Source organism: Ranitomeya imitator, chromosome 6 (genome assembly GCF_032444005.1).
Source record: "Ranitomeya imitator isolate aRanImi1 chromosome 6, aRanImi1.pri, whole genome shotgun sequence".
Lineage (NCBI taxonomy): Eukaryota > Metazoa > Chordata > Amphibia > Anura > Dendrobatidae > Ranitomeya > Ranitomeya imitator.
The window spans coordinates 547,155,101-547,176,132 of record NC_091287.1 but is presented as its reverse complement, the minus strand read 5'-3'; the positions used below and the strand labels follow the sequence as shown (position 1 = coordinate 547,176,132).

General features: G+C 39.8%; 1 protein-coding gene across 2 annotated transcripts in view; it reads left to right on the top strand.

Annotated features, from left to right (window-relative positions):
• FAM135B (family with sequence similarity 135 member B) overlaps positions 1 to 21,032 on the top strand; it is a 269,797-nt gene that overhangs the window by 174,170 nt on the left and 74,595 nt on the right. For both annotated transcript variants that reach the window (XM_069731950.1, XM_069731951.1), the window contains exons 4-9: positions 2,077 to 2,216; positions 8,590 to 8,660; positions 9,600 to 9,773; positions 14,292 to 14,418; positions 17,281 to 17,434; positions 20,637 to 20,686. In XM_069731950.1, the coding sequence (XP_069588051.1) occupies positions 2,077 to 2,216; positions 8,590 to 8,660; positions 9,600 to 9,773; positions 14,292 to 14,418; positions 17,281 to 17,434; positions 20,637 to 20,686 (716 nt within the window). The remainder of the gene's footprint in view (positions 1 to 2,076; positions 2,217 to 8,589; positions 8,661 to 9,599; positions 9,774 to 14,291; positions 14,419 to 17,280; positions 17,435 to 20,636; positions 20,687 to 21,032) is intronic.

The window sequence follows — 21,032 nt, the reverse complement described above, 5'->3', positions numbered from 1 at the left end:
TGTCGAAAAGTTCCTAGGGCCAAGCAAGGTCTCTTGATGCCCATGATAGCGTTTTGAGAAGGTGTCCCTTCTTGGCCGACCTTGCTCCCTAATGTTAGTCATAAAAGCAGTTGGGTGGACAATCATTCATCTGATCAGCCTTAAGTCCCCCAGTGCCATGCATCTGCATGTTTGGATCTCCCTGGCTTGCATGTAATGCCGGTGGCATGTAATAGTAATATGTGAATGTACGGTTGTGTCATCCATCATTATTAGTCATTCAAGCACATGTCCGATTGGATGCGGAAAGAACGATAAAGCCAATTGTATCCCCTTCTTGGAATAGGTAGAGTAAGTCACTAATTTTCATATTGACCATTCTCTCATTGAGTTGGTAGATGATGATTAAAGGGATGGTGTCACTTAGAAGGAAACAGTTGCAAATACCCTATCAGGTAACTATGAGAAGTAAATGATGCTCCATTTTGGAATCTCATCTACTCGCATAGCTACTAAAATTGTCTCTCATTCTCTGGAGGACTCGGCATGTCCCAGCTTTACATAGACAGTAATACCGAATTTCCCCTGTGGGGGTGCTGCAGAGAAATGACTTATGTGCTGGCAGATACCTTCACAGTTTACTCGTCATGATCGATGGAGGTCTCAGCAGCAGGATACTATGTGACTTTGTTAACAAAATAAAAAATAAAAACACAGAAATGACCAACCCTTCTTTACACCTCGCTAACACCAAACTGAATAAAATCAATATAATACTTAACTCCCGGACCAGCACTGCCCCTACTAAGTTGAAGGTGTATTTGCCGTTGATCGGATGCACTCCACACTATTCCTTCTTAGTAGACTTCCTCTAGAAAAATACTGAAAGGCTGCAGCCGATCAGAATCCACTGATTGACTGCAGTGGTCACATGACATAGCAATGTCATGTGACTACTGAGACACAGCATTGGCGGTGGTAAGCATTGTTTCTTCATTTTGGTCTTTGTTTTAAAGTTTTTTTTTAGAATGGATAGTCCAATAGTTAACAGCCCCTTTAACTTGATCCATAGTGACATCGGTTACCCAGGAATAAGTTGTCTCAGTGACATTAGCTGCTTCCATCCGTACATGTTCTCACACTGGCAAAAAAAATCTGAAGTGGGGTTGTCACAATTTAGGAAGAGGTTACCCATCCATATGATAGTAGATAACTTGGTGATCATTGGGGGTCCCACCGCTGGGACCTCCATGACTCTGATGTGTCTAATTTGAATGGAGCATTGGTCACCCATGTAAACCACTGCTCCAATGATTTCCTATAGATAATCACTTTAATCCTTTATCTCCACTCTCTTGACTTTTTGAATGGATGAAAATTCTCATTCCGACCTTGACCATGATGTAAAGTCTACGACTCCCAAGTCCAATAATTAGAAAAAGACTGAACCTGGATAAGTCAGAGCAAGTTAACTTCTACTCTGCCTTGTATCGGAGATATCCTAGTGTTAGGTGTCGAGTTCCCACCGCTGCACAGGGGGAATCTCGAACCACCTCTGCTGCGGTCTCTCATTCTCCTCCGGTCGCTGTGGAGCCTGCTCAGCAGAGATGTCGGTCCCAGCGCCTGGCTCGGACAGATACTGCACATTTGGTTCCTGCTGTCCTTCCAGGTTCAGCCATTATAGCCAATACAGTTCAGCGGCGAGCAGGCACTCCTGGGACAAAGTCCTGCTTTTCTCCTTCTGAGCATGCCCAAGGGAAGACCTCTCATTGGAGGTCGGGGGTCACATGCTCAGGCCCTGTAGCAGCTCCTATTGGTCCATTAGGAAGGTCCTGAGAGCTGCAGCTATAAAAGGTTCGCATGGCCGCTCGGCCATGCGCTAGTATAAATCAGTTATCATGTGTGTGAGGATGTATGCCTGTTCTGGTGAAAGCTCTGAATCATTCCCATCCCTAGAGTTGATGAATGTTTGCGAATGTTATCAATAGATAAAAGGTTTTACTTATTCTGCCCTAATAAAATCCATTTTCTTTAATAACTTCACATAAGGTTAATGTAGTACTTTTGGATCCAATTCTTCTTTTTACTGTCTTGCAGATGACCCTGGAGAATATTCCCCATGTGTCTACGATGATGTTGTGTACAGTCGTGTATTCCAGATACTGTATAGAAATGAAGACATTGATATTAATGATGTCATGATATTCAAGGTGCACTTATTCCTGGATGGAGAAAGGGTTAGTATATCATAAATATGTGTGATACATTGGGACAGACAGTACGGAGGACAGACTGGAGCAAAGCAAATCAGTTCACTATGAAAAGAAATGAAAATAGTGAAAAAGTCACTGGGTAACTGATCACTATGTACAAGATTATTGCTATTATAACACTGTTTATGTGAATAAGAATACAAACCTGAAATACTGCTACTATATGTACAAGAATATCACTAAAAACACTGCAGATTGTAAAAGGAAGAGCAATATTTTTGACTCTATATGCAAAAATAGAAGTATGTAATGTAAAAAGTGCACCTCTAATAATATAGTCCCAAACAGAATGTATGTATAACATATACAAAAGTGTTCACACATTCAGGATATGCTAAGTATCTATTGTACGGATTTGAGAAAAAAAAACTTTTATAATATTGCCCCCTATGTACAAGAATATAACTACTATAATACTGCTCCTATGTACAAGAATAAAGCTACTATAATACTGCTCCTATATATACAGAATATAACTGCTATAATACTGCCCCCTATGTACAAGAATATAACTACTATAATACTGCTCCTATGTACAAGAATATAACTACTATAATACTGCCCCTATGTACAAGAATATAACTACTATAATACTGCCCCATGTACAAGAATATAACTACTATAATACTGCTCCGATGTACAAGAATATAACTACTATAATACTGCTCCTATGTACAAGAATAAAGCTACTATAATACTGCTCCTTATGTATAAGAATATAACTACTATAATACTGCCCCTATGTACAAGAATATAACTACTATAATACTGCTCCTGTGTACAAGAATATAACTACTATAATACTGCTCCTATGTACAAGAATATAACTACTATAATACTGCCCCTATGTGCAAGAATATAACTGCTATAATACTGCCCCAATATACAAGAATATAACTACTATAATACTGCTCCTATATACAAGAATATAACTACTATAATACTGCTCCTATGTACAAGAATATAACTACTATAATACTGCTCCTATGTACAAGAATATAACTACTATAATACTGCTCCTATGTACAAGAATATAACTACTATAATACTGCCCCTATGTGCAAGAATATAACTGCTATAATACTGCCCCAATATACAAGAATATAACTACTATAATACTGCTCCTATATACAAGAATATAACTACTATAATACTGCTCCTATGTACAAGAATATAACTACTATAATACTGCCCCTATGTACAAGAATATAACTACTATAATACTGCTCCTATGTACAAGAATAAAGCTACTATAATACTGCTCCTTATGTATAAGAATATAACTACTATAATACTGCTCCTATATACAAGAATATAACTACTATAATACTGCTCCTATATACAAGAATATAACTATTATTATACTGCACCTATATGCAAGAATATAACTACTATAATACTGCCCCCTATGTACAAGAATATAACTACTATAATACTGCCCCTATGTACAAGAATATAACTACTATAATACTGCTCCTATATACAAGAATATAACTACTATAATACTGCTCCTATATACAAGAATATAACTACTATAATACAGCCCCTATGTACAAGAATATAACTACTATAATACTGCTCCTATGTACAAGAATATAACTACTATAATACTGCTCCTATGTACAAGAATATAACTACTATAATACTGCTCCTATGTACAAGAATATAACTACTATAATACTGCCCCTATGTACAAGAATATAACTACTATAATACTGCTCCTATGTACAAGAATATAACTACTATAATACTGCCCCTATGTTCAGGAATATAACTACTGTAATACTGCCCCTATGTACAAGAATATAACTACTATAATACTGCCCTCTATGTACAAGAATATAACTACTATAATACTGCTCCTATGTACAAGAATATGACTACTATAATACTGCCCCTATGTACAAGAATATAACTACTATAATACTGCTCCTATGTACAAGAATATAACTACTATAATACTGCCCCTATGTTCAGGAATATAACTACTATAATACTGCTCCTATGTACAAGAATATAACTACTATAATACTGCCCCTATATACAAGAATATAACTACTATAATACTGCTCCTATATACAAGAATATAACTACTATAATACTGCCCCTATGTTCAGGAATATAACTACTATAATACTGCCCCTATGTACAAGAATATAACTACTATAATACCGCTCCTATGTACAAGAATATAACTACTATAATACTGCTCCTATATACAAGAATATAACTACTATAATACTGCCCCTATGTTCAGGAATATAACTACTATAATACTGCCCCTATGTACAAGAATATAACTACTATAATACTGCCCCTATGTTCAGGAATATAACTACTATAATACTGCCCCTATGTACAAGAATATAACTACTATAATACTGCTCCTATATACAAGAATATAACTACTATAATACTGCTCCTATATACAAGAATATAACTACTATAATAGAGCCCCTATGTACAAGAATATAACTACTATAATACTGCTCCTATGTACAAGAATATAACTACTATAATACTGCTCCTATGTACAAGAATATAACTACTATAATACTGCCCCTATGTACAAGAATATAACTACTATAATACTGCCCCTATGTACAAGAATATAACTACTATAATACTGCTCCTATGTACAAGAATATAACTACTATAATACTGCCCCTATGTTCAGGAATATAACTACTGTAATACTGCCCCTATGTACAAGAATATAACTACTATAATACTGCCCTCTATGTACAAGAATATAACTACTATAATACTGCTCCTATGTACAAGAATATAACTACTATAATACTGCCCCTATGTACAAGAATATAACTACTATAATACTGCCCCTATGTTCAGGAATATAACTACTATAATACTGCACCTATGTACAAGAATATAACTACTATAATACTGCCCCTATGTACAAGAATATAACTACTATAATACTGCTCCTATATACAAGAATATAACTACTATAATACTGCCCCTATGTTCAGGAATATAACTACTATAATACTGCTCCTATGTACAAGAATATAACTACTATAATACTGCCCCTATGTTCAGGAATATAACTACTATAATACTGCCCCTATGTACAAGAATATAACTACTATAATACCGCTCCTATGTACAAGAATATAACTACTATAATACAGCTCCTATGTACAAGAATATAACTACTATAATACTGCTCCTATAAACAAGAATATAACTACTATAATACTGCTCCCTATGTACAAGAATATAACTACTATAATACTGCTCCTTTGTACAAGAATATAACTACTATAATACTGCTCCTATAAACAAGAATATAACTACTATAATACTACACCTATGAACAAGAGATAAGTACAACCATAACCAGTATATAGATAAAAGTAAGATATAACACCAGACAGGGGGTATATGTAGAAAACGCCTTTATTAGATACAGATGGCGAATAAATGTATATTTTTAAATACTCATAAAAAGTGCGCACAAGGACAAAAATATATTACAAACAATGACCACAATATATAACAATTATTAAAAAAAATATATATAAAAAAATATAAAAAAATGGACAATTTGAAAAGACTAGCTGACCCCAACGGTATCTTCATATAAAACCGAGCGTGTGCTCCCACACAAAGTATATAACTAGACAAATAACAATATATATTTATTATAAACAATGGTAAAAAGTGCGGAATAAGATGAGTAACAAAACCATCCGTGTGTATATGTACCAGACTGCACAGACCAAAGTGCAATGTGCAAAAAATATATAACAAAAAATAAATATATGAATCTAGGAGTAAAAGTGGCACCACTATACCAAGTGATGAACAATACTGAAGTGCAAAAAATATGTGCAAAATTATAACCAAGACAGGTGATCAAACACCATTCGTATGGGCGCGTTCGTATGAGGACCTGGCTGACCCCACTGTTCCGGTCTAAGTAATTGAGGTATAGTGTGCTCCCCTTGTGATTTTTCACGCTAAGATATTGAGGTGGTTGCGGTTCTCTTGGCCATATGCGGATGTGAGTGACGTTCTTTGCCTCCACCTGAATAGAGAGTCAGCAGCGAGTTTGCTCGTATCAATTAGATATATATCATATTGCACCTTCTTTGCCATATTTGGCTTTATTGCACTTTGGCACTTTTCATTATCTGATTTGCCTACATTGTGGCAGGTAGTGAGACCAGATAGTTCGTTTTGTGTGATTGTTTTATCACCTGTCTTGGTTATAATTTTGCACATATTTTTTGCACTTCAGTATTGTTCATCACTTGATATAGTGGTGCCACTTTTACTCCTAGATTCATATATTTATTTTTTGTTATATATTTTTTGCACATTGCACTTTGGTCTGTGCAGTCTGGTACATATACACACGGATGGTTTTGTTACTCATCTTATTCCGCACTTTTTACCATTGTTTATAATAAATATATATTGATATTTGTCTAGTTATATACTTTGTGTGGGAGCACACCCTCGGTTTTATATGAAGATACCGTTGGGGTCAGCTAGTCTTTTCAAATTGTCCATTTTTTTATATTTTTTTATATATATTTTTTTTTAATAATTGTTATATATTGTGGTCATTGTTTGTAATATATTTTTATCCTTGTGCGCACTTTTTATGAGTATTTAAAAATATACATTTATTCGCCATCTGTATCTAATAAAGGCGTTTTCTACATATACCCCCTGTCTGGTGTTATATCTTACTTTTATCTATATACTGGTTATGGTTGTACCTATCCCTTGTTAAGTGAGATTCCCACTAAACCTTCCACAGCGCACTGGTCACTTTCACAAGGTTATTCATATTTATTATTACCTACACTGGCACGTGTATATATACATAATACCATTGTGTTCTGTGGACTTGCCTAAACCTATGAACAAGAATAGAACTTCTATAATACTGCCCTTATGTACAAGAATATAACTACTATAATACTGCTTCTATGTACAAGAATATAACTACTATAGTACTGCCCTTATGTACAAGAATATAACTACTATAATACTGCTCCTATGTACAAGAATATAACTACTATAATACTGCTCCTATGTACAAGAATATAACTACTATAATACTGCCCCTATGTACAAGAATATAACTACTATAATACTGCTCCTATGTACAAGAATAAAACTACTATAATACTGCTCCTATGTACAGGAAAATTACTACTATAATACTGCCCCTATGTACATGAATATAACTACTATAATACTGCTCCTATGTACAAGAATATAACTACAATAATACTGCTCCTATGTACAAGAATATAACTACTATAATACTGCTCCTATGTACAAGAATATAACTAATATAATACTGCCCCTATGTACAAGAATATAACTACTATAATACTGCTCCTATGTGCAAGAATATAACTACTATAATACTGCCCCTATGTACAGGAATATAACTACTATAATACTGCCTCTATGTACAAGAATATAACTACTATAATAGTGCCCCGATGTACAAAAATATAACTACTATAATACTGCCCCTATGTACAAGAATATAACTACTATAATACTGCTCCTATGTACAAGAATATAACTACTACAATACTGCCCCTATCTACAAGAATATAACTACAATAATACTGTCCCTATATACAAGAATATAACTACTATAATACTGCTCCTATGTACAAGAATATAACTACTATAATACTGCTCCTATGTGCAAGAATATAACTGCTATAATACTGCCCCAATATACAAGTATATAACTACTATAATACTGCTCCTATGTACAAGAATACAACTACTATAATACTGCTCCTATGTACAAGAATATAACTACTATAATACTGCTCCTATGTACAGGAATATAACTACTATAATACTGCTCCTATGTACAAGAATATAACTACAATAATACTGCTCCTATGTACAAGAATATAACTACTATAATACTGCCCCAATATACAAGTATATAACTACTATAATACTGCTCCTATGTACAAGAATATCACTACTATAATACTGCTCCTATGTACAAGAATATAACTACTATAATACTGCTCCTATGTACAAGAATATAACTACTATAATACTGCCCCTATGTACAAGAATATAACTACTATAATACTGCCCCTATGTACAAGAATATAACTCCTATAATACTCCTTTTTACAATGATATAAATACTATTATACTGCCCCCTGACAACCCCTTTAACAAATGACACTCTTGCATAACACAATAATGTATCTGTACGCAGTGATGGCCTCATGGCTGTTGATCCCCCGATAGATCGCAGACAGGTAACACCGGACCGTTTTCTATCATTTACTCTTTGTTCTTTTCTTAGGTGGAAGATGCTTTGAGTGAAGTGGATTTTCAGCTGAAGTTGGACCTGCACTTTACAGACAGTGAGCAGCAGTGAGTAATGGAGACTCCTCGCCTGCAGTGAGTGCAGCCCCGGGGGTGTAAATATTAGGGGGCGCTGAAGCAACTGTTGCCCCTCTGATATGTGTCGCCTTCAGTTTCTACACCTGGTTGCAGCCTTCATTGCAGATGACTCATTGCATTACTATGTGGTTATTGTATATTGGCATTATTTGTGCACTGTATGGAGGTATTTTTTAATTATTGTGCAGTGCTGGTATTAAACGCTATGTTTTGTTTGCAGAGTGTAGCGGTGGTACTCTATAGCCTTGTTTAGTTTGTAACTTCATATTCAGATGTTATTTGATCACTGTATGTTAGTATTATTTGTGCACTTTATGGCGGTATATTATTTTTGTAGAGAATAAAAGTGGCACTGTTTTGGATTATTGAGGCAACTGTCTGAAAGTGACAAATAAATGTCCCTATTATTTAGCCCCCGTATGGTAATTTTATTTTTATACTACATGTCGGTTTTTATTTAGAGATTGTGTGGCGGTGTTATTGTACAGAACCATTATTGTTTGGGGAGGAATTAGTGGTAAAAGAACTTTAGAGCATTGGATTTGGAATACGGTGTGACAGTGGCCAATGTTTGGCACTGTTGTTTGGTCACTGTATGTTAGTATCAATTTTGCACAGTATGGCGCCATGTATTAAGACATTGTAAGGCATTCCTACTGTCTAATAATGTATCACTACAGAGGTGTGGAAGCAATATGAAGCATATAACAGAACATAGTATGGGAGGCCATCAAGCATATGGCGGCCATTCTTATGGGGGCAGGATCTTATCCCAGCAACTCAGAACTTTATAGAATCTGGCCATTTATGGACTATGAATGTGGATGTGAGGATCCGGCCAGGTATCAATAGGAAGCCATAAGATGAATCCCATTTATGCAGTATAACCAGTGTAGACTTCTCTTTCAGGCTCAAAGACATCTCCGCCGTCCCCCTGATCAGCAGCCGCACTTTAGGTCTTCACTTCCACCCAAGAAGAGGTTTGCACCACCATGTCCCTGTCATGTTCGACTATTTCCACTTGTCGGTGATCTCTGTAACTGTGCACGCTTCACTGCTGGCCTTACATCAGCCGCTTACAAGGTAAAACACGGCACACGACGACGGCGGCAGCTCCCCAGTGTTTGTGTGGTGTGTAACATACAGGAAAAGCAGATGTTGTTCTACAAAACCCCCGTGTGATGGCAAAAAGTCGCTGAGAAATAGGATATTCTTGGTTGGGTAGACAGGAATTATAGACATGGAAGGAAGGATCGAGAAAGAAAGAAAGAAAGAAAGAGATAAAAAAAGAAAAAAAAGAAAGGAAGAAAGAAAGAAAGAGATAAAGAAAGAAAAAAGCAAAGAGAAAGAAAAATGTAGATAAGAAAGAAAGACAGAAAAATGGGAAAAAGGAAAGCAAGGGAGAAAGAAAGAAAAAGTAATGATAAAAAGAAAGCAAGGGATAAAGAAAGAAAAAGTAATGATAAAAAGAAAGCAAGGGATAAAGAAAGAAAAAATAATGATAAAAAGAAAGCAAGGTAGAAAGAAAGAAAAAGTAATGATAAAAAGAAAGCAAGGGAGAAAAGAGAAAAAAGAAAGGGAGAGTGAAAGAAGGGAAGAGAAATTGAGAAAGTAAGAGGAAGGGGAAAATAAATAGAAAAAAGTGAGACAAAGGGAATGGGAGAAAAGAGGAAAGAGAAAGAAAGAAAGAAATAAAGAAAGAAAAAAAGCAGAAAAAGAAAAAAGAAAGAAATAGAACTAAACAGCAAAAAGAGAGAAATAAAATGGAGATAAGGAATAAAGACAGAAAAAAGGAAAAAAAAGAAAGCAAAAGGGAAATAAAGAAAAGGGAGAGTGAGAGGGAAAAAGTGAGAAAGAAAGAGTAAGGGGAAAAAAATAGAAAGAAAGTGAAAGAGAGAATGGGAGAAAGAAATAAAGATAGAGAGAAAAATAAAGAAAGAGAGAGCGAGAAAGGAACAAAGAAAGGAAAAAAGACAAATAGAAATAAAAAGAAGAGAGGGGAAGAAGAAAGAGAGAGAAAAGAGGAAGTGAAAAGGAAATACACTGCTCAAAAAAATGAAGGGAACACTAAAATCCCAAATCCTAGATATCGCTGAATGAAATATTTCAGTTGCAAATCTTTATTCATTGCATAGTGGAATGTGTTCAGAACAATAAAACATAACAATTGTCAATGTAAATCAAAATTAATATCTCACGGAGGTCTGGATTTGGAATGATACTCAAAATCAAAGTGCAAAATCAAATTTCAGGCTGATCCAACTTCAGTGGAAATGCCTCATGACAAGGAAAAGATGCTCAGTAGTGTGTGTGGCCTCCACGTGCCTGTATGACCTCTCTACTGTACAACGCCTGGGCATGCTCCTGATGAGGTGGCGGATCGTCTCCTGAGGGATCTCCTACCAGGCCAAGGCTAAAGCATCCACCAACTCCTGGTCAGTCTGTGGTGCAACATGATGTTGGTGGATGGAGCGAGACATGATTTCCCAGATCTACTCATTCGGATTCAGGTCTGGGGAATGGGCAGGCCTGTCCATAGCTACAATGCCTTCATCTTGCAGGAACTGCTGACTCACTCCAACCACATGAGGTCTGGCATTGTCCTGCATTAGGAGGAACCTGGGCCAACTGCACCAGCATATGGTCTCAAAAGTGGTCTGAGGATCTCATCTCGTCACTTAATGGCAGTCGGGCTACCTCTGGTGAGCACATGGAGAGCTGTGCGGCCCTCCAAAGAAATGCCAACCCACACCATTAGTCATGCTGAAGGATGTTGCAGGCAGCAGCTCGCACTCCATGGCGTCTCCAGACTCTATCACGTCTGTCACATGTGCTCAGTGTGAACCTGCTTTCATCTGTGAAGAGCACAGGGCGCCAGTGGCGAATTTGCCAATCCTGGTGTTCTGTGGCAAATGCCATGCATCCTGCACGGTGTTGGGCTGTGAGCACAACCCCCATCTGTGGATGTCGGGCCCTCAGACCATCCTCATGGAGTCAGTTTCTAACCGTTTGTGCAGACACATGCACACTTGTGGCCTGCTGGAGGTCATTTTGCAGGGCTCTGGCAGTGCTTCTCTTGTTCTTCCTTGCACAAAGGCTGAGGTAGCGGTCCTGCTGCTGGGTTGTTGCCCTCCTACGGCCTCCTCCACGTCTCCTGGTGTATTGGCCTGTCTCCTGGTAGCACCTCCAACCTCTGGACACTACGCTGACAGTCACAACAAACCTTCTTGCCACAGCTCACATTGATGTGACATCCTGGATGAGCTGCACTACCTGAGCCACTTGTGTGGGTTGTAGAGTCCGTCTCATACTACCACGAGTGTGAAAGCACAACCAACATCCAAAAGTGACCAAAACATCAGCCAGAAAGCATTGGTACTGAGATGTGGTCTGTGGTCCCCACCTGCAGAACCACTCCTTTATTGAGGGGGTCTTGATAATTGCCAATAATTTCCATCTGTTGTCTATTCCATTTGCACAACAGCATGTGAAATTGATTGTCAATCAGTGTTGCTTCCTAAGTGGACAGTTTGATTTCACAAAAGTTTGATTTACTTGTAGTTAAATTCTATTGTTTAAGTGTTCCCTTTATTTTTTTGAGCAGTGTAGAAAAAAAAGAGAAAGTATGGGAGAAGAGAGAGAAAGAAAGAAAGAAAGAAAGAAAGAAAGAAAGAAAGAAAGAAAGAAAGAAAGAAAGAAAGAAAGATGGAAAGAAAGAAAGAAAGATGGAAAGAAAGAAAGAAAGAAAGAAAGAAAGAAAGAAAGAAAGAAAGAAAGAAAGAAAGAAAGAAAGAAAGAAAGAGGAGAGAAATGAGCAGATGGACAGAGTGATGGCTATGAGATACAGTGGGGCAAAAAAGTATTTAGTCAGTCACCAATAGTGCAAGTTCCACCACTTAAAAAGATGAGAGGCGTCTGTAATTTACATCATAGGTAGACCTCAACTATGGGAGACAAACTGAGAAAAAAAAATCCAGAAAATCATATTGTCTGTTTTTTTAACATTTTATTTGCATATTATGGTGGAAAATAAGTATTTGGTCAGAAACAAAATTTCATCTCAATACTTTGTAATATATCCTTTGTTGGCAATGACAGAGGTCAAACGCTTTCTGTAAGTCTTCACAAGGTTGCCACACACTGTTTTTGGTATGTTGGCCCATTCCTCCATGCAGATCTCCTCTAGAGCAGTGATGTTTTTGGCTTTTCGCTTGGCAACACGGACTTTCAACTCCCTCCAAAGGTTTTCTATAGGGTTGAGATCTGGAGACTGGCTAGGCCACTCCAGGACCTTGAAATTCTTCTTACGAAGCCACTCCTTCGTTGCCCTGGCGGTGTGTTTTGGATCATTGTCATGTTGAAAGACCAAGCCACGTTTCATCTTCAATGCCCTTGCTGATGGAAGGAGGTTTGCACTCAAAATCTCACGATACGTGGCCCCATTCATTCTTTCATGTACCCGGATCAGTCGTCCTGGCCCCTTTGTAGAGAAACAGCCCCAAAGCATGATGTTTCCACCACCATGCTTTACAGTAGGTATGGTGTTTGATGGATGCAACTAAGTATTCTTTTTCCTCCAAACACGACAAGTTGTGTTTCTACCAAACAGTTCCAGTTTGGTTTCATCAGACCATAGGACATTCTCCCAAAACTCCTCTAGATCATCCAAATGCTCTCTAGCAAACTTCAGACGGGCCCGGACATGTACTGGCTTAAGCAGTGGGACACGTCTGGCACTGCAGGATCTGAGTCCATGGTGGCGTAGTGTGTTACTTATGGTAGGCCTTGTTACATTGGTCCCAGCTCTCTGCAGTTCATTCAATAGGTCCCCCCGCGTGGATCTGGGATTTTGGCTCACCGTTCTTGTGATCATTTTGACCCCACAGGGTGGGATTTTGCGTGGAGCCCCAGATCGAGAGAGATTATCAGTGGTCTTGTATGTCTTCCATTTTCTAATTATTACTCCCACTGTTGATTTCTTCACTCCAAGCTGGTTGGCTATTGCAAATTCAGTCTTCCCAGCCTGGTGCAGGGCTACAATTTTGTTTCTGGTGTCCTTTGACAGCTCTTTGGTCTTCACCATAGTGGAGTTTGGAGTCAGACTGTTTGAGGGTGTGCACAGGTGTCTTTTTATACTGATAACAAGTTTAAACAGGTGCCATTACTATAGGTAATGAGTGGAGGAAAGAGGAGACTCTTAAAGAAGAAGTTACAGGTCTGTGAGAGCCAGAAATCTTGATTGTTTGTTTCTGACCAAATACTTATTTTCCACCATAATATGCAAATAAAATGTTAAAAAAACAGACAATGTGATTTTCTGGATTTTTTTTTCTCAGTTTGTCTCCCATAGTTGAGGTCTACCTATGATGTAAATTACAGACGCCTCTCATCTTTTTAAGTGGTGGAACTTGCACTATTGCTGACTGACTAAATACTTTTTTGCCCCACTGTATATAGAGGATTGATTCCTTACATGTGTCCGGTGGTTCTAGATCCTTTCTTGCGGTGTGACAATGTCTATGCTCAGTATATAAATATGGGCACAGAGTGACCTCCCGGATTATGCGTATATAGATCTTTATTATTTCTTCTGTTTTCCAGTTTTGTTCGACCAGTGAAAGGTTCATGGTTGGGAAAAAGTAATCCGGACCTGGGGATGGAACAGACGAGCGTTTCACTGGAGAATCTGGTGTTTGGCGCAGCCTACTGTAAACCAGCGCCGGCTGAGGTAACAGAGAGACTCCGGGGTGTACTTACATTCATAATATAAAAAAAGAAGAATATAGCAAAGAGAAAAACAAACGATAAAGAATGAAATATCCACATGACACCGTGATATGAGATATCTGCGCTTAGCAGCAGCCCTTATTCATGGTGGAGAATCCTGTGAATCCACGTCTGCTACGATCGTCCATTTCCTTGATAATGATGGGTCACTTATTTGGCTGCTCTTGCAGCGGTGACTTTAAGCAGTTAAAATGTTCATCCCCTTTTCAACCAACTTTTGTCTATATACTCGATTATTTGTAAAATAACAGAACTAAAATAAAATAAATGGGAAATGTTTAAGAACATCCTAAATAGGCAGTGTAAGCGGTTTATACCTTGTGGGAATAAAAGGACTAGAAATAGGAAAAACCCAATGTGGCTAAACAAAGAAGTAAGACAGGCAATTAACAGTAAAAAGAAAGCATTTGCACTACTAAAGCAGGATGGCACCATTGAAGCTCTAAAAAACTATAGGGAGAAAAATACTTTATCTAAAAAACTAATTAAAGCTGCCAAAAAGGAAACAGAGAAGCACATTGCTAAGGAGAGTAAAACTAATCCCAAACTGTTCTTCAACTATATCAATAGTAAAAGAATAAAAACTGAAAATGTAGGCCCCTTAAAAAATAGTGAGGAAAGAATGGTTGTAGATGACGAGGAAAAAGCTAACATATTAAACACCTTCTTCTCCACGGTATTCACGGTGGAAAATGAAATGCTAGGTGAAATCCCAAGAAACAATGAAAACCCTATATTAAGGGTCACCAATCTAACCCAAGAAGAGGTGCGAAACCGGCTAAATAAGATTATAATAGATAAATCTCCGGGTCCGGATGGCATACACCCACGAGTACTAAGAGAACTAAGTAATGTAATAGATAAACCATTATTTCTTATTTTTAGTGACTCTATAGCGACAGGGTCTGTTCCGCACGACTGGCGCATAGCAAATGTGGTGCCAATATTCAAAAAGGGCTCTAAAAGTGAACCTGGAAATTATAGGCCAGTAAGTCTAACCTCTATTGTTGGTAAAATATTTGAAGGGTTTCTGAGGGATGTTATTCTGGATTATCTCAATGAGAATAACTGTTTAACTCCATATCAGCATGGGTTTATGAGAAATCGCTCCTGTCAAACCAATCTAATCAGTTTTTATGAAGAGGTAAGCTATAGGCTGGACCACGGTGAGTCATTGGACGTGGTATATCTCGATTTTTCCAAAGCGTTTGATACCGTGCCGCACAAGAGGTTGGTACACAAAATGAGAATGCTTGGTCTGGGGGAAAATGTGTGTAAATGGGTTAGTAACTGGCTTAGTGATAGAAAGCAGAGGGTGGTTATAAATGGTATAGTCTCTAACTGGGTCGCTGTGACCAGTGGGGTACCGCAGGGGTCAGTATTGGGACCTGTTCTCTTCAACATATTCATTAATGATCTGGTAGAAGGTTTACACAGTAAAATATCGATATTTGCAGATGATACAAAACTATGTAAAGCAGTTAATACAAGAGAAGATAGTATTCTGCTACAGATGGATCTGGATAAGTTGGAAACTTGGGCTGAAAGGTGGCAGATGAGGTTTAACAATGATAAATGTAAGGTTATACACATGGGAAGAGGGAATCAATATCACCATTACACACTGAACGGGAAACCACTGGGTAAATCTGACAGGGAGAAGGACTTGGGGATCCTAGTTAATGATAAACTTACCTGGAGCAGCCAGTGCCAGGCAGCAGCTGCCAAGGCAAACAGGATCATGGGGTGCATTAAAAGAGGTCTGGATACACATGATGAGAGCATTATACTGCCTCTGTACAAATCCCTAGTTAGACCGCACATAGAGTACTGTGTCCAGTTTTGGGCACCGGTGCTCAGGAAGGATATAATGGAACTAGAGAGAGTACAAAGGAGGGCAACAAAATTAATAAAGGGGATGGGAGAACTACAATACCCAGATAGATTAGCGAAATTAGGATTATTTAGTCTAGAAAAAAGACGACTGAGGGGCGATCTAATAACCATGTATAAGTATATAAGGGGACAATACAAATATCTCGCTGAGGATCTGTTTATACCAAGGAAGGTGACGGGCACAAGGGGGCATTCTTTGCGTCTGGAGGAGAGAAGGTTTTTCCACCAACATAGAAGAGGATTCTTTACTGTTAGGGCAGTGAGAATCTGGAATTGCTTGCCTGAGGAGGTGGTGATGGCGAACTCAGTCGAGGGGTTCAAGAGAGGCCTGGATGTCTTCCTGGAGCAGAACAATATTGTATCATACTATTAGGTTCTGTAGAATGACGTAGATCTGGGGATTTATTATGATGGAATATAGGCTGAACTGGATGGACAAATGTCTTTTTTCGGCCTTACTAACTATGTTACTATGTTACTATGTTACTATGTAACTTTACTTACCTTCCCGACATCCAGTGTTGTGATTCCGGTTTCTGCTAATTGGCTGCAGCAGTGACAGCGCTGCAGCCAATCACTGATCGGCAATGTGCTGTCATAAATGGGGTATTAGCAAAGACACAGCACTGGAAGGGGGTGGTAATTAATGATTTTTTTTATTTTTACGAATAATTGAGCACATGGGTAAAAGTTGGTTTAAAGATGATGACCCCGTTATCAAGTTCTTGCGGTCAATATTTGGTCCCTCTTTTTGTTAGTAGGACCTTATAATAAATGAAGGACAGGATATATATCGCTGCCCCTTGCTGGGATCCAGGGGGCTTTGTGCAGCTGCTGAGGAGGTGTTTCGCTCACAGAGCATTGTCTTGCACTGATGTCTTATACTTATGGCTCCTCTTCTGCTCAGGGTCCTTGCTACCTCCCCTCCGAGTCCTGCATGCAGCACGCCTACAAGTGGCACAAGGACCTGTGCTGCCTCCTGCTCTCGTCTTACAGCGGACTTTCTGCATATTACTCCTCACTAGTAAAACAAGTTCCAGACTTGTCTCATTCAGAATTAGGTGAGTGCGACCTTGGATGGAGGAATTATGTTGTCCCAGGACTGTTGAAGGACGAGGCTGTGACACAAATACATATGGTAGCTTTTTACTTGGTCTACATGCCACTCTTCTCCTGAATCCGTCGCCGTTTTTCTTTTGTTCCTCCTCCTCTCTATTCCTGAGATATGGCCTCCTCTTCCCTTTATGCAAATCTTGCCTTTTAGCCAAATGGGTGTGAACCTTAACTATGCTGTATGAGAATATTTCTGGCGTTCATGCCCCAAGATTAGATTTACATGCAGGAAAAAGAGGTCCGTATCTCAGGAGCAGGAAGAAAAGTAAACTTTATATTGGGCTAAAAGCATTACATATTTGTGGTCAATCTCACTCTCCTGTAGATAGTAAGCTCTTATGGTCAGTGGGGTCCTCTCTCTCTCTCCTCTAGACAGTAGGCTCTTATGGTCAGTGGGATCCTCTCTCTCCTGCAGAGTGTAAGCTCTTATGGTTAGCGTGGGTCCTCTATCCTGTAGAGTGTAAACTCTTATGGTCAGCGGGGTCCTCTCTCCTGTAGAGCGTAAGCTCTTATGGTCAGTGGGGTCCTCTCTCTCTCCTGTAGAGTGTAAGCTCTTATGGTCAGTGGGGTCCTCTCTCTCTCTCCTCTAGACAGTAGGCTCTTATGGTCAGTGGGATCCTCTCTCTCCTGCAGAGTGTAAGCTCTTATGGTCAGCGTGGGTCCTCTATCCTGTAGAGTGTAAACTCTTATGGTCAGCGGGGTCCTCTCTCCTGTAGAGCGTAAGCTCTTATGGTCAGTGGGGTCCTCTCTCTCTCCTGTAGAGTGTAAGCTCTTATGGTCAGTGGGGTCCTCTCTCTCTCCTGTAGAGTGTAAGCTCTTATGGTCAGTGGGGTCCTCTCTCTCTCTCCTCTAGACAGTAGGCTCTTATGGTCAGTGGGATCCTCTCTCTCCTGCAGAGTGTAAGCTCTTATGGTCAGCGTGGGTCCTCTATCCTGTAGAGTGTAAACTCTTATGGTCAGCGGGGTCCTCTCTCCTGTAGAGCGTAAGCTCTTATGGTCAGTGGGGTCCTCTCTCTCTCCTGTAGAGTGTAAGCTCTTATGGTCAGTGGGGTCCTCTCTCTCTCCTGTAGAGTGTAAGCTCTTATGGTCAGTGGGGTCCTCTCTCTCTCTCCTGTAGAGTGTAAACCCTTAGGGTCAGTGTGGTCTTCTTTCTTTCCTGTAGAGTGTAAGCCCTTATGGTCAGTGAGGTCCTCTCTCTCCTGTAGAGTGTAAGCTCTTATGGTCAGTGAGGTCCTCTCTCTCCTGTATAGTGTAAGCTCTTATGGTTAGTGGGGTCCTCTCTCTCTCCTGTAGAGTGTAAGCTCTTATGGTCAGTGGGGTCCTCTCTCTCCTGTAGAGTGTAAGCTCCTATGGTCAATGGGGTCCTCTCTCTCTCCTGTAGAGTGTAAGCTCTTATGGTCAGTGGGGCCCTCTCTCTCCTGTAGAGTGTAAGCTCCTATGGTCAGTGGGGTCCTCTCTCTCCTGTAGAGTGTAAGCTCTCATGGTCAGTGGGGTCATCTCTCTCTCCTGTAGAGTGTAAGCTCTTATGGTCAGCGGGGTCCTCTATCTCTCCTGTAGAGTGTAAGCTCCTATGGTCAGTGGGGTCCCCTCTCTCCTGTAGAGTGTAAGCTCCTATGGTCAGTGGGGTCCCCTCTCTCCTGTAGAGTGTAAGCTCTTATGGTCAGTGAGGTCCTCTCTCTCCTGTAGAGTGTAAGCTCTTATGGTCAGTCGGGTCCTCTCTCTCCTGTAGAGTGTAAGCTCTTATGGTCAGTGGGGTCCTCTCTCTCCTGTAGAGTGTAAGCTCTTATGGTCAGTGGGGTCCTCTCTCTCTCTCCCCTGTAGAGTGTAAGCTCTTATGGTCAGCAGGGTCCTCTCTCTCTCCTGTAGAGTGTAAGCTCCTATGGTCAGTGAGGTCCTCTCTCTCCTGTAGAGTGTAAGCTCTTATGGTCAGTGGGGTCCTCTCTCTCCTGTAGAGTGTAAGCTCCTATGGTCAGTGGGGTCCTCTCTCTCCTGTAGAGTGTAAGCTCTTATGGTCAGTGGGGTCCTCTCTCTCCTGTAGAGTGTAAGCTCCTATGGTCAGTGGGGTCCTCTCTCTCCTGTAGAGTGTAAGCTCTTATGGTCAGTGGGGTCCTCTCTCTCCTGTAGAGTGTAACCTCTTATGGTCAGTGGGGTCCTCTCTCTCTCTCCTGTAGAGTGTAACCTCTTATGGTCAGTGGGGTCCTCTCTCTCTCCTGTAGAGTGTAACCTCTTATGGTCAGTGGGGTCCTCTCTCTCCTGTAGAGTGTAAGCTCTTATGGTCAGTGGGGTCATCTCTCTCTCCTGTAGAGTGTAAGCTCTTATGGTCAGCGGGGTCCTCTATCTCTCCTGTAGAGTGTAAGCTCCTATGGTCAGTGGGGTCCCCTCTCTCCTGTAGAGTGTAAGCTCCTATGGTCAGTGGGGTCCTCTCTCTCCTGTAGAGTGTAAGCTCTTATGGTCAGTGAGGTCCTCTCTCTCCTGTAGAGTGTAAGCTCTTATGGTCAGTCGGGTCCTCTCTCTCCTGTAGAGTGTAAGCTCTTATGGTCAGCGGGGTCCTCTCTCTCTCCTGTAGAGTGTAAGCTCCTATGGTCAGTGGGGTCCTCTCTCTCCTGTAGAGTGTAAGCTCTTATGGTCAGTGGGGTCCTCTCTCTCCTGTAGAGTGTAACCTCTTATGGTCAGTGGGGTCCTCTCTCTCTCTCCTGTAGAGTGTAAGCTCTTATGGTCAGCAGGGTCCTCTCTCTCCTGTAGAGTGTAACCTCTTATGGTCAGTGGGGTCCTATCTCTCAACTGTATAGTGTAAGCTCTTATGGTCAGCAGGGTCCTCTCTCCATTTCACAAAATTTGCAAAACAGTAGACCTGTAAAGACTTTTTCTGGAGCAAACTATATGCTACTCGTGTGGTGCAATAAAGGAGAATAATTCTAATTCACAGTCACCTATAGTCATGCCAATTCTCTGCCCCCAAGTTTGGGTTTGGTCCAGTTTGTTACCTTTATCAAAAATTTCGTAAAACTGCGAAACTCATGTATTTTGGGACTGATGTCTGACCAGTTAACCTACCTCCCAAAAGTCTGTTTTCTGCTGGACTATACTGAGAATGGGGATGTTTCGGATCTAAAGGGATGTAATTCTAATGCTATTTTTTTTTTTTAATTAGAGGAACTGGCACCTGATAAGACTTTATCTCAACTCTGCCACGATCTGCAGGTAAGTCAGCAGCAATGGAGATGCACAGTCTACTCTATATTGTATTTTAGCTACACAGTGATTGTTGGTTGGACTGAGTCTATACAGTGGCATTGCTTGGTTAACAGATTTGTACCTAAGTTGCTTGATGCAAACTGAATAATCCCGGGGTCAGAAAAAATAAAAATCGGTTGGAAAAAAAACCCCTCACTTTGACGCTTCCCTGTCCCGACCACCGCAGCCCACCGTGGGGTGTTCTGCGCTTTCTCTCATGTTTTCTTACCGTAATCATCTCTTGGCACCAGACTTCCAGCACTGTGTTGGCCTCAGATGGTTGTGGCACGACGTGATGATGTGCTTCACCAAG